General features: G+C 44.2%; 1 protein-coding gene across 3 annotated transcripts in view; it reads left to right on the forward strand.

Annotated features, from left to right (window-relative positions):
• Window positions 1-5,436: 5,436 nt before the first annotated feature.
• SLC37A2 (solute carrier family 37 member 2) overlaps window positions 5,437-14,807 on the forward strand; it is a 38,560-nt gene continuing 29,189 nt past the window's right edge. For 2 of the 3 annotated variants that reach the window (XM_082628511.1, XM_082628509.1), the window contains exon 1: window positions 14,528-14,634. In XM_082628511.1, the coding sequence (XP_082484637.1) occupies window positions 14,576-14,634 (59 nt within the window). In that variant the 5' untranslated portion in view covers window positions 14,528-14,575. Of the gene's footprint in view, window positions 5,549-14,527; window positions 14,635-14,807 lie in introns of those variants that run through there. The other variant, XM_082628512.1, reaches the window with a different exon arrangement.

The raw sequence follows: 14,807 nt of genomic DNA on the forward strand, positions 1-14,807 counted from the left end.
ATTCTCAGCAAATGACAACACCATCCTTCTAGCTGTTCTGGCCAAAAAAGCATGGAGGCAACCTATACAGCCCACATCCAATCCTTGTTGGCTCTACCTTGAAGATATATTTAAAATACAGCTATTTTTTCCATGTCTGCCCTACTACAACCCTGTTCTAAGTCATCATCATGTCTCACCGAGTTATTGTAGTAGCCTCCCGGTTGGTTCTGTTTCTCTATTTGCCCACTATAGACTGTTCTTAGCACCACCCAAGTTCTTAGCACTTAGGACCACTTAGCAGTCCTTTCAAAAAACTGAGATCATGTCAATCCTCTGCTCAAAGTCTCCTTTGGCTATTCATTTCATTCAGAAAAAGCCGGAGTCCTTACAGTGTCATACAAGGCCCTGTAAAATCTGGTCCCAGTTACTTCTGATACTTTATCTCCCACTACTTTCCTCCTTGCTTGTTCTGCTGGACCTCGTTGACCTTGTATTTCGATGGATGTTCCAGGGACTCTTCTATTTCATTAGCTCTCTGCCTGGAGACACTTGTCCCTCAGATAATGTTTGGCTCACTTTATTACCTCCGTCAGCCTTCATTCAAGTGTATCAGAATTAGAGGACCTTCCCTGACCACGCTGTTTTAAAATGTGACCCTCCTACCCACCCCCATGCTTAGGTGCTCCATCTCCCCCTCCCCTGCATTATTTTTCTTCATGATACTTACAGCTGTATGGCATACTATATGTTTTACTTAATGTTTATTTTCTTTCCCCACTAGATTGTATACTCCACGAGCACAGGGATTTTTGTCTGCTTTTGTTCAGTGCTCTATCTGGCACGTAATAAGCTCTCAGAAAATACTTGTTAAATAGATATACAGATTTCAATTTTTAAAATTCCAAATGCTTCTACATGATTAGTAGTTTTACCTAATGTTTTCGATCTTTAAAGGTCCTTAGACATCATTTTACTTTGTTTTTCATTCTTTAACTGTGACTGTGATTTGAGACAAATAATTTCTCTGGGCTACAGTTTTCTCTTTCTGTAAAGTAAGAGAGTTATACTAAGGGACCTTCAATCTCCCCTGTGGCTCTAACGTTCTATGAATGTATTCATTATGTTTTACACCTTTGACCTCACCAGTTTTCCATTTCATTCGCTCTTCATGCTGAGTTGAGGACTCGTGGTACCTTTTACTTGTAGATGTTGCGGTCAGACAAGTTCATCCTCTTCAACTCTGATTCCAACCCTGATCTTGTCAGAGTAGATGCGAGTTCAGTAGGTCACAACGGAATAGGCGAGCAGGGCAGGAGGATATAGGAAAGTATGGGCGTGTGTCCAGCAAGAGGGCCACGATCCCAGAAGAGCTCAGCTGTTCTATTCCCCAGAGGCAACTTTATCAACGTACAGAATTCATGCCGAAAGACGGAATATACATGTGATAGAGGCAATTCCAGGGTTACGGTAGTAGCAGAGAATATTCATGCACAAAGCTGGCACGTGATGTATTTTCCTAGGCAGTTCTACCTAAAACGGCTTGCTCTAATTGCTTTGATTTAATGAACTCTGTGGCTTCTCCCTGGCATTGTTCCAGTGTATTACTGGTAATTGTCCAATATTACTTACCCTTATTTTTTAGCCCTTTTATGATGGGCAGGGATGAGATTGTCAATAACTTTATTGACGATCCACTGGGTGCAGAGGCTAGAAACCGCTGCTTTCACACCTTCCAACAATTTAAGGTATGATAGGTAGCAGGTATTACTTTTCTGTGTTTACTTACTTAGATTTTGGCTTTGGAAGCAAACTATTCCTTTAGTTTCACTTTAAGTGTAGTGAGCATAGTTTGCTTTGTGTCCCATCTTGGGCATTTTTCCATGCTTCTCTGAAAAGAAGACTTGGCAGATTGGATATATTATATAGAGAGATAAAAGCAAATGTTCTCCTGGCATGCTAGGCCCCTTCCACTGGGCAAAAGACTTTGAATATGCTGACTTTGGTTTTTAAAGCTCTCTTAAGGTAGAAATGAATGGTCCACGTCTGGTCTTGCTCTCAGTATTACTGACCACTATTAGAGGGGTGTGCCAGAGAGAAGTCAAATCAATTCCTTTGGATTAAGACAGTCTGGTGTTGTACTTACTGCACGAGTCATCATCCCTTCCAGGCCCCAAGATGAGATCACCCTTGGTAAATGTTTTACTCAATTCTTGTCTTAGGTTCCTCCCCCTGCCTCAAAACATCTACGGAAATCATTATACGGAACCCACTGTGTATAATAAATTAACTTCTCTCCGGTTCACTTGAAACCAAGTCCCCCTAAAACCGAGTGCCCCTGCCGAGTTTGTGATTAACCTCTTTATCTAAAACTTGATTTCCTTTCTGGTCCTGCCCCTGGTCCCCTCACAATTGAGGAGTATCAAAGAAAAGAGGGGATTGAAAGTGAGCAGCACCCTGTGGGGTCCTGCCGGGTACAAAAGTCCCTCTGTGTCCCCCATTTCTTATTTGTAGAAAAAGGCTTTAGTCTCCTAAGGCTTCCCTGAGTTCCAATGAGCAGACTCAAGAAGTTGCTAATTAGGGAAGTGAGGGGAGGCAGAAACAAAGGAAAAGCAGTCAAGAAACAATAGTTCAGCCATAAAACAGAGTCCGAGTTCCTCCTCAGAGGATGCACGTTACAACCTGACACATGTTTTTGAGTTGTTCTGCAGGAGCTAAGACCGCCCTCCCACCCATGGGGACTAAATGCTGAACACGAGCACGTAGACCCCAGACTGGTTGGAACCAGAAGGTTGATGATAAAGATTCCTGAAACATCACCCTTTTACCTTACACACCAATCAGAAGAAAGTCCATGAGCTGATCACGCACCCTGCAACCTCCACCCCTGATGTTGCCTTGAAAACCCTTCCCTGAAAGCCAACAGGGAATTCAGGTCTTTTGAACACCGAGCCACGCCATACTCCTTGCTTTGCACCCTACAAATAAACGCTGTAATTTCCTTCATCACAACCCAGTGTTAGTAAATTGGCTCTGCTGCACGGCGGGCAAGTAAGACCCAAGTTCAATTCAGTTACACACTTAGAACGGTACTAGCTATGTACCATCCTTGGGAGAATTGAGAAAACAGCCTCTCAAATCATTTTCTGTGTTTTCTAGTTTAGATGAAAACAATACGTAAAGAGAAAAGCCATGAGGATTCCATTTGTAGGAGATAGGGAGAGAGAGGGAAACAAATTATACCATGAGAAAGCAGAAATCCAGAGGATAGATCATTCTGTAGGAAAACAAAACTTCCTTCAATAAGTTAATGGCTTGAATTTGAAAAATGGGGAGGTGTTATAAAGCAGAAACTGACACACTATTGTAAAGCAATTATACTCCAATAAAGATGTAAAAGAAAAAAACAAAAAAACCCCCTGTAGAACTAAAATTCTAAAGGGCTATTCCTGGTGTGAGGAAGGTCAGAATTAATGATGATGAATGAAAAATACCTTGATATGGTAATGTTTACACATTTCATTAACATACTTGTACAGAAGCTTAAATTTCTGTGAAGGCTGATCTATCAATATTTTCCCTTATTCTTTCTGACTCTCATGTTTAGAAAATTCATGACCATCCTAAATTTATAAAAATATGCTTTTATTTTATTTAAAATATTAATTATCTCTATTTGGCATTTATTTCATAGCTGATGTTAAGGTATGCATCCAAATTTATTTGCTGATCTCTAGATGACTCTCCATTCATGAAGACATGTTTTATTGAATATACCATCTTTTCCCTATTTTTTGATAACTAAATTTCCATAAATAAAAATAAATAAATAAAAATAAACGTGGGGAGGTGGCTCTAGATTTAGACAGATTTAAAGAGATTACAAACCTCAAATATAATGTATGGACCTTGTTTGGATCCTGATATGAAAAATTAAAAAAAGTCTGAAAAATGTGTGTTTGAAGCAATTTTGAACAGAGTCTGAGCTGTTCATTGTGTTAGGTATAACAATGGCATTATAGTTATATAAGAAAATATCTATACAGGGATGGATACTGAAGTACACAGGGGGTGAAATAAAATTATGTTTGAGATTTACTTTACAATAATTCAACAAAATGAGACAAGAGAGATAGATGAAGTAAGTGTAGTGAAAGTTTGATAATAGTGAATCTAAGTGACAGGTATATTGGGGTTTCATTATGCTATTCACTCTGCTTTTGTGTATGTTTGAATTTTTTTTTAAAAGCAATTTACTTTAAAAAAAAAAAAACACCTTGGGCCTGAAATAAACTTGTTAGCATTATAAATGTCCTTCCCTTCCTTTCTCCTTCCCTTCTCCCTCTCCTAATAATAGGAGGTTTAGGTAGGAAAGTAATATCCCTTAGCTGTGGGAGTTCTGACATGATAGTTATTATCGGGTGGTGATTAGAACCTAGAGGCTGCAGCATTCTGTGGTCTTTCTATAAGAAAGACTGGGCACCTAGTCTCCTGGTTTTATTATCTGGTGAATTCCCAGGCATATAAAATTTGAGAAGTTCAGGGATGAAAGACCATGGAAAACAGGGTAGATATTACAAAAAAAACAAAATGGTGGTTTAGTAAAAGAAGCTTTGAAATCTTGGGGTGAATATTTATGTGGTTTAAGTTAGGGATGGGAAAAGTCACTTAGATTTCTATCTTCCCTCTGAATAGAATCTTCTAGAGATTGAAACATTGTTTTTTGCTGTCAAAGCTCTTTCTTGCTCTGCCTTCAAAGGCCTTACTGCTGTGGGATAGTTTGTGCAGTGGTTAAGGTCACAGTCACAGGTTAAATTCTGATTGTACCACATATCAGCTGTGTGAGCTTAAGCAAGTTACTTGAGCTCTCTGTGCCTCAGTTTCTTTTTCTTTTTTTTTTTAACATCTTTACTGGAGTATAATTGCTTTACAATGCTGTGTTAGTTTGTGCCTCAGTTTCATCGTCTGCAAAATGGGAATAATAATAGTACCTACTTCACAGAGTTGTGAGAATTCGATGAGATAGTTCAGACATTTCATTTGACCTTTCGTATTAATGCCTAAGAGAAAAGGTTTTCTAAGTCCCTAGGTCATGATGACATTTACATTTGATTTGCATTTGGGTATTTGATTTGATTCATTGTTCCATCCTACTCTGAGCCTTCTTACCACTAAAGCCAGATTTTTTTTTTTTTTAAGGTGGAGAATCAAGGAAAGAGAGTTTGCCTAGTTGCCAAATGGATGGGTGTGTTGTTTAAATTGTAGATTAGCACTCCTCCTTTATTGCTCACCCAGAGGGTGAAATGATGCCTATCTTCAAGTCCTTCCTGGCTTAAAACTGTAGGTACCTTCACCTGACAGGTTCAGCTACAGGAGGAACATGTCTTACCCTGTTTTCTCAGGTGGACTCTGTGTTTTCTCTAAGGAGTTCAAAGCAATTGCTACAGAGCTGAGCAACACATCTTTTCCTGTCACTATTGGGACTTTTTATCCTACACATGAAACCTGACTGACTGTCATACAGCTCCGTCTTTTAGGGTTCAGCCTCAGGAGCCTTTTTCCACATAAGGTAACTCCTTGTTCTTCCCTTACTTGTCTCAGGGATGGTAGATGAGGGCCTTTCTCCCTGTGACCCCTGCTCTGTAAAAAACAAACAACAACAAAAAAACCCAAAAACCCGGAAACAGCTGGGAGTGGGAGGGGGAACCACATAGACATAAGGCAAGAAACAGGCTGAGACAAATTAACAATGGAAGATCAAGGGAAAAGAGAGTTTGAAGTAGAACGGGATTGGAGCTTGAGCCAACACAATCAGAAGTTTAGCTAGGCATGGGTTTCTGAAAACTGTGGAGGTGTTTGTTATTAGTCTAGGAGACTACTATAGTGTAAGTGGCTTATACTGTAGTGTCTGTAGTAAGTCAGTCTACAGTAGGTATAGACTTACATACAGTGGCTTACGCTGGAAAATCCATTCATGAAGGGATGTCATCAGGCACAGATAAACAGTGATAGCTGGAGACAGTTAATGCTCTACTAAATATGTATTTTCTTTGTATTACATTTTCTGAACTCCATATCTACCTCTTCCTCTTCGCCACTGGCAAAATGGAAATGTTTGGATTAATAGCCATTAATGAAACTTAATTTGACTCCAGGAGTAAGATGCAATTAGATCCATACAACTCTACACCTGGCCTGCCAGGCAGCACAGGGTAGGGAATTCGTCTAGGCTGTGGTATAGTTCTATCTGACATAGAGAAAATAGGTTGTGATGCTCATTTCAAGACACTGCTTTGAATTGATGAGCCAGTTATCCCAGTTTCATCATGCCTCGTGCTTCTGTGCTTGCCAGGAGTCCTTCATCAGCTGAGCGTTGGGACTGTAAGCCTTGCCAGGTCAGATATACAGGGAGATTCCCTGGGACTGGTTCCAAACTGGGTATTGCTCCTGTGTGAGTCTCACAGGACTGAGTCTGGCCTCTTCTTGGGACTCTAGGGTGCTGGGTGCAGGCTAATAACATTTGGGTTAGGAGAGCCCCTTAGGATTAATAGGCCTTTTGTTTGCCTGAAATTGTCCTTCCAGTTCTCAGTCTTAAAATTTTACTCACCCTTAAGGCAAAGTATTACTGCCACCCACTCTATGAAAACCTATCTGATTTCTCTCAATCAGAAGCAATTATTCCTCCTGCCCAGCCATAGTATCCTACTTGTATGCAGTGCATATTTATTCTGCCTTACATGATAATTGTTTATATACATTAAAAGACAATTTTCAGAAAAAAGTAAACTCATGACTTTCATACAGATATTAAAATGAACATGTTGATATTAAAGTGAGCATGTGTTAAAGACTTAAACCCCTAAGGAAAATAAGCAGCTGTTATAACTGGTTCCAAGAAAAGGCAAAAGAAAAAAAATACTCATATTTATATGAATAAAGGAACGTTGTGAAAGTTCAAATGGAGACAAAACTGACTTTCTTCTATAGTTATTTAAAATTTGCAGAATTGTAAATTAGATCAGCTATCGGCTAAAATCAGATAACCTGGAGGGGAGTCCTGTAGCCAATGTGTAATTTTCCACTGAAGCATAAAATGTTTTTTACAGCTTCCTTTGTTTTGATCAAAAATAGTCTCCAAGAAAGGCTATTCTTGATCACAACCTAAGGCTGGTCTCATTAGATTGGGTCTAATTATTCATATAGGTGCAGCAAGAGTGTTAATTTATGATCCAGGTCTTCTTTTTTTTTTTTTTTTTTTTTTGCGGTATGCGGGCCTCTCACTGTTGTGGCCTCCCCCGCTGCGGAGCACAGGCTCCGGATGCGCAGGCCCAGCGGCCATGGCTCACGGGCCCAGCCGCTCCGCGGCATATGGGATCCTCCCAGACCGGGGCACGAACCCGTATCCCCTGCATCAGCAGGCGGACTCTCAACCACTGCGCCACCAGGGAGGCCCGATCCAGGTCTTCTTAAGTTTGCTTTACTGGAAGTTTTTATAAGGAATTTCAGATTTGATTTTTTAAATATTTGTTAATTAACCAGACCGAATATTTATTCAGAGTTCATCTGTTTTCAACCTGATTGTATTTGTTAATTTTGAGGCTTGTGTGTGTGTGTGTGTGTGTGTATGTCTTAAACCTCCTACCGTGCAATAAATAGACGAGGACTTTCTAAGACTTGAAGGACTTGACAAAGTCACACAAGGAGTTTGAAAGAAACTGATGAATTTTCTGTTTTGCTTTTTTTCCTCTAGAGATGCCTGGGCATATGCCCCTCTCTCTGGCTGAAGCTCTGTCATTATAAACTGGAAAGAACCTGTACAAATTCATGAGTAGGAGGGGGGGAAAAGGTTTAGAAACAGGGCTCAGTCAATAGAAATTACTAGAAGCATACGGTGAACATTTAGATGATCTTGAATTCGGAAAAAGGGAAGACTTGGATCTAAGATAGGATTAGGACTAGGTTTAGGTCTCTCTCCCAGGAATTTCAATCTCGAGCTCAGTTCCTGCATCTTGCAGCCTGCCTGTCCTTCACATATTTTACAAGGAATGCCAACAGCACACTCAGAGCCAGGGATCTGAGACCCGTGCACAAGAGTTTTGTGGAGAAGTTATAGGGTGAAGGTATTGTTGGGCCAAAGGAGATATAAGGGAGTTTTTCCGGATCTGGGGCCTGCCTTTGCTGCCATGGACCCCGAAGGGTAGCAAGAACATCTCCAGTTTATATAGCGCGGCACTACTTTGTTTATCCAGAACTTCTTTAATCTTAACTAGTAAACTTCTCCCTATAAAAGAGCTTCCATTCTTGTCTGTGAAAAGCATCATAGTCCTTTGAAGTCACATGCTTCTCATTTCTAAATCCAGTTTCCAATTTTCCTTTGTCCAACCTGTTCTCCCTGTTTCACTCCTCTTGCTTTACAATGGTGCAGTAAAACTGTGCTCCCAACTGTAGATAGAAGAGAGCAGCAGTGAAAGGCAGGGAGGCATGTCCACAGTCACCCCAGGGGCTGAGAAGGAATCTGATCTTCTTATGGAGTGGCCTTGGGGAGAGCTGGTATCTTATCTTTCCACCACCGCCATTATGTGATTCAGGACATGCCTGTTTTCTTCTCTAAGCTTAAATTTTCTTGTCTTTGGAATGGGGAGGAGTATTATCTCCTGGCTATTAAGTGGTACAGAAGAAGGTGTTAGATAAAAGCAGAGTTGGAATAATTTGGAATCAAGGGAATAATGCTGAAACCTGTACTGATGAAGGCAAGTTAGAGGTTAACTTGAATTAGCATGGACCGCTGACCTTGCCACTCCACAGCATATTCCGAAAAGAAAAGATTTATATTAAAAGGTAAATTTGTACCATCCCCTGTTTCTAGAATTAGCAAACTGGGAACTACTAGGAAGAACTAAAAAGTTGACAAAGAGCTCTTTTTTTTTTTCACTTTTTACAAAACTTTTTTAAAAACAATGATATATATACAGGAAGTTGCAAGAATAGTTCAGGAAGGAAACTTTACCCAGTTGCTCCCATAGCTATAGCACAATATCAAAAGCAGAAAGTTGGCATTGGTACAGAATATATGTATGGTTCTGTGTGTGCCATTTCCACACGTGTTGATTCATATAAACACCACCATGATCAAGATACAAAACTATTCCATCACCGCAAAGACCTCCCTCATGTTGCTCCTCGAAAGTGACACTCGCACCCCTCCCTGTCCCCACATCCCTAACCCCTGGCCACCATTAAGCTCCTTGCCATCTCTATAATTTTGTCATTTCAAGGAAACGGAATCATACAGTACGTGGCCTTTTGAGACAGATGTTTTTTCACTCAGCACGATGCCATTGAGATCCATCCAAATTGTGTGTATTAATAATTCTTTTATTTGCTGAGTAGTATTGGGTGTACCATAACTATTTACCTGTTGAGGGACATTTTCGTTGTTTCTAGGTTTTTGCTATTATAGACGAGGCCACTACAGACATTTGTATACAGGTTTGTATGGACAGAAAATTTCATTTGTGGAAGGCAACTAGTGGGTTGTATGGTGAATGTATGTTTTTTAAGAAAGTGACGGCATGTTGGATCATGTTTTTAATCCTCTCTTCCAGGTGGGTGGTAGAAATTCAGGTTTCCTACTTGGCCTCAGTTGATACCCGTGGGGTGGTGGAGACGTGCATCTTGCTACAGCTTGGAGAGTGGGAGATCGGGGTCCCTCCTGGGCCTCCACTGACACCACCCTGCATGAGAGGGGGAGGGGTCCTCCTTACTGCTCCCCATGTGATCTCCGCTGACACCATTGTGGGGTGGGGGCGTGCTCATCACCACCGGAGGGTGGCGGAAGTCCCGGCTTCCCAGGACTCGGAGTTCCCTGGCACCGCCCTGATGGTGGGACTGGGAGGACGCCTCATTCCAGCCAGGTGCAGATGGAAGTTGGGGCCTCCACTCTGCCTCTGCTGATGGAAGTGGGGTGGGCTGCCGTGCTCTCTGTAGTGTTTGGGTGGAGGGGCTGCCCCTTTCTCGATCCTTTACTGAGCTGGCTGGCTTTTCTTGGTGTTTTCTCCTTTCTTGTCTGTACTGTTGGTGTTTCTGGACTGGGTGCTGGCTTCTCCAGAGCCGAGCCCAGGATAAAGGAAGCAAAAACAACCCAGACAAACCACTACTGTGTCTTTCCTCAGATCTCGAGCTTCCTAGCTAATCTTCCTTCTTCTCTCCGCTTTTTCAGAATTTTCTTACGTTGCTGTATACATAATGCCCAGGGTTTTAGCACTTAGCAAGAATAATAGGGAGAAGTGAGTCTATTCCATCTTGATCCAGAATCGAGGTCGGCAAGGGCTTTTAAATGGCCATTTCTCCTCTAAGAACATAAATCTGATTGTGTCTCAACCCTTCTTGAAAACCTCCTTTTCATAACCCCCAACTGTCCGAAGGACAAGATGCCAACCCCTTAACATTGACTTTGAAGGCTCTTCGCTATTTCACCACAAGTAAAAACAGTCATATCTTCAGCACCTCCTCACTGTGCATGTGTGCTCTCCAGATACACAGAATTTTTTATGCACCATCTCTTAAATAGACCATGCTTTTTCATGCTCTGCTGTTTTGCACATGCCTGTGTCCATGCGCTCTGTTGGTCCTACCTTTCTCTTCTTCTCTTCTTCTCTACTTGGCACGCGCCCAGCTGTGCTTCACATCTGCTTCTCATATTACCTACTGTGGAGCCTCTCAAGCCTCTTCCAGGGTCATCTGATCCTTTCTCAGTGCCGCCTTAGGAGGATGAACATACCTCTTTAACCTGTTTCTTGTTTGAGTCAACCTGTTCCTCTAGGGCTCTTTGAGGTGGAATTACATCCCTATACATGTCTGTCCCATTCAACTGTGACTCCTTTGAGGTTAGGGGCTGTGCCTCTCTCGTTCATCAATGTATCCTGCCTGGCACATCGTTGGCACTCCCAAAGTGTTGATTAAGTGAATATATTAATGAATTGTTACTTTCAATTCCTTTTGACCAGTCGTATCAATGCTGGGGCTTTCTTTGCCAAGCCCTTCCGAAAGATTGTCTTTTATTGAGAAACAAAATCTTTTTGGATACATGGTCACCTTGCTTATTTATCTTTTGATTGTGTTGGTTGGAAGAAGTTTAAAAGCAACCCTTCTTAGCAAGAGTTCAGCATCTGATATATTTGAGATAATAATAGCTTACTTCATTTTTAGGACACTTTACTTAACCCATACATCCATCCTTGTCAAGCACAAATTATTCCACGTGTATTATCATAATGTTTACAATAACTCAGTGAGTGAAGTTATATACACACACACAGATACCCACATACATATACATTCACACACACACACACAGGATATTAAAGACTTTGCAGGTCAAATCTATTCTGTTATACCCATTGATACTTTTTAAGGACTCTGATCCTTTGGCGCCTATATTTTGTTCTCATTTATAACAGCCATTTGTTTCCATCAGCTGTAGTCAATATCTAATCCTCAAGCTGTATATAAGCTTGTGCCCATATAATAATTGCTCCACTTATCAAAGCTATTTGATATGGCCAGACACTTTTTATATGCATAATTTTAAATTCTTACAGCCACCTTGCAAGATAAATGTTATTATCCACATTTTACAGATGAGAGAACTGAAGTTTGGAGAAGTAGGAGAGCCAGAGCTGGCACTGCCTCAAAACCCATGTTCTTTTTTTTTTTTTTTTTTTAATTTTTTTTTTTTGCGGTACGCGGGCCTCTCACCGCTGTGGCCTCTCCCGTCGCGGAGCACAGGCTCCGGATGCGCAGGCCCAGCGGCCATGGCTCACGGGCCCAGCCGCTCCGCGGCATATGGGATCCTCCCAGACCGGGGCACGAACCCGTATCCCCTGCATCGGCAGGCGGACTCTCAACCACTGCGCCACCAGGGAGGCCCAAAACCCATGTTCTTTTCACTACACTTGGCGTCTCAGTCGACAGGCCTAATATGAAATTGAACCTTTAAAAGGTTGAGTAATCCCAATTTCTCCTAATATCTCAACTCCTACCCCACTAATCAAGGGTCTGGGTTTTGACTCTATCACAGAAAAAATGGTGCTATTCTCTGTTTAGTGAGACAGAAGTGGAAGAACGGAGTTGTGTTCAAAGAATGACGATCGTGTGTGTGCAGGGAAACGCGAGGGTTCTGCTGCCTAATAGCTTGTCCTCGCTGCACTGGTTCTCCCAGACTTTCTCAAGAATTCAGGTCCCTTTGAAAAAACCAGGGAGGACACTCGTTGCTATATCTAGAAGGACCTAAACGGATAACTGACTACCCAAAAAAGTCCCATGGATGGTCAATGAAACTTGCTAGCAATAGGAACTGGTATTTGATGGGCAAAAAGGTCAGTAACTGCCAGCTCCTGTTTTACAGGCGTCTGATACTAAGGCATAGTAAGCATTTTTGACCAATTATAGGGCTACCCACAATAAGAACTAAGGCTCTTTTTCTTTAGTGTGTGGTTCAATCGCTCATCCCTTCCCTCCTTATTGCCTTCAGATACTACTGTCCACACCCTGCCAGGTATGAGGAGTTAGCGTGTGAAGGGGGCCAGATAACAGGAAGGTGAGTCAAGGGCAGAGAGCTTGTGTAGCTGAGTGAAAGAAGTATCCTTCTTTGTCACTCCCCCAAGCAGCAGGAAGCGAGGAGATTGTCAGGTCACGCACAGGAGCAAGTGAGGAACATTGGTAGGACTGTCCCTGCTGCCAACCTGGCCCCTGAATTCACAGGAAGTCACTAGGACAAGGCAAAGACTGTCTCAGGACTGGCCCTGCTCCCAGCCACTCACTGGCACAGCATGAATAATAGCCATACCACCATGAGGGCGTATTCTTTACACCACAGACAAGCATGGTCCCCTGAGGGGCACAAACACACCTTCTCCAGAGGGGCATGTAAAATGAGTGCTAATGAGTCTTATTCCTTGGCTTCTCTCTGTCTGAAATGGAAAGATAGACATTCCCCACTACTGAAGTCTGGAAAGCACCCCTGGAGCCCTGGCGGTGGGCTCTTCCCTTCCCTTGCTGATGTCCACGTACTCCTCCCGTGTAGCTTCAAGTGACCTCAGCTGCTTCCCTGGCTCCTCTGTATTCAACTTTATCCTTCCCTCTAGTCCTTTGGACACAGGCAGCTCTCTTCCTGGTGATATCAGCTCATTATCCCATTTTATTTTCCACCCTTAATCTGGTGACTACCAGCATGGGTAGTCAGTCTCCTCAGATGGATAATGCCCACCTCCCTGACCTGTAAGAAGGAAATGAATGTACATCTGGGCACCCTGTGTGGTATAATTAAGGGCTGAGTTAGCTGCTGGTAACTGTGCTCTTCCTCAGTGTTTCAGCTCCATACCTTACACAACCCAGCACGGCTTCTTCCTTCTGTCCCCTGTCCCCTGTCCTGTGTAGTCGTCGTCTACCTCCTGCCCTCTTCTGTTTGTTGCTGTCTTCATTTCTGCCACGAGACCCCTGCTCCTGACTGCATGGCGTTACGGGGGGTTTTACAACTCTGTTTACCTCTTTTTGCCTGATTCCAGGGCTGGTAGCGGCCAAGCCCACTCTACTGGGTCTGAAGCTGTTTGGTGTAGCCGTTACTGCCCTTCTCTGACCTTGCACTTTGGGTCTGGGCACTCCTAGGAGTGAGGGGCAGGGTGGGCTTAGGGCTGAAATCTATTTGCCCAGACAAGTTCCTAGTTCACGTTCTATTAACCATTTTATTCCCCAGGCCAACGCTTCCCTCTATAGTTAGTTCACCCTTGGGTTCATAGACAAAGATCTCACAATCACTGCTTTTTATAGGTGGAAACATACCCTGGAAATCTTCAGGCTAGAGGTCTGCAGAGCCCTTTTAAGAGCACGGAACTCTGTGCCTCAGACGGGCCCTTCACTGTTGCATGGCTGCGGGCCTTCAGAAGGGAGAGCAGGAGTGGCCGCTGCACAGTCACCGTGGCGGGTAGAGGCGGGGCGGCGGTGTCAGTCTCTCCGTGGACGAGGTGCGGTAGGGTCTTGTCTGGCTCACTGCGTGATCTGGAATCTGAGTGAGACAGAAAGTCCCTGTTGGGACACCTACGCTCCCAGGGGGCGCTGGCACTCAAATCAGCGTCCTGTGGGACGCTGGCCCTCCAGCCTGCCTCAGTTTCCCGATCTGTGTCGGCGCCACAGCTAATCAGGATGGGAAGGAGCTGCAGAAGCAGCTGAGGGCAGGCAGAGCTGACTGAGTCTGGGATCGCAGCTTTCGGTTCCCCGCAGGGAAGTGAGACGACAAGCGCAGGCCGAAGGAGGGGCCCCAGAGGCTCGGAGGGCTGCGGGTCCCTAGCCCGGAGGCTGAGCACGAGAAAAGTCCGTGCACGCGGCCGGCCGGAGGATGGGCATTGGGCGTGCGCTTTGCGCTCGGCCGGGCCCGAGGGCGGTCAGGCGCAAGGGGGCGGGGGCTAAAGGTCGTGGTTTGCGGCGTCGGGGCGGGCCGGCCGGCGGGGCATTTAAACTCTGGGGACTGCCAGCTCGGGGCGCGTGCCCCAGCTCTGCATCCTCCTCTGCTTCGGCTTCGCTTCGGGTATCGCCGGGCAAGATGCGGTCTCCCTTGGCGCCGGGAGTCTGGTTCCTCCGCGCCTTCTCCAGGGACAGCTGGTGAGAGGGCCTGCGGGGTGGGGGGCGCCGGGCCAGGACGGCCGCCCTCTCCCTCTCCCTCGGGTTCGGCGGATCCGACTCGGGCGGCCGGGAGTCCCAGCGTGCTGGGGGGGCTGGGGGCGGGGGGCGGCGCGGCGGCGGGTTCTGGCAGGATCCGGCCGGTCGGCGGGGAG

The sequence above is a fragment of the Mesoplodon mirus genome (genome assembly GCF_964341445.2).
Source record: "Mesoplodon mirus genome assembly, chromosome: 7".
NCBI lineage: Eukaryota > Metazoa > Chordata > Mammalia > Artiodactyla > Ziphiidae > Mesoplodon > Mesoplodon mirus.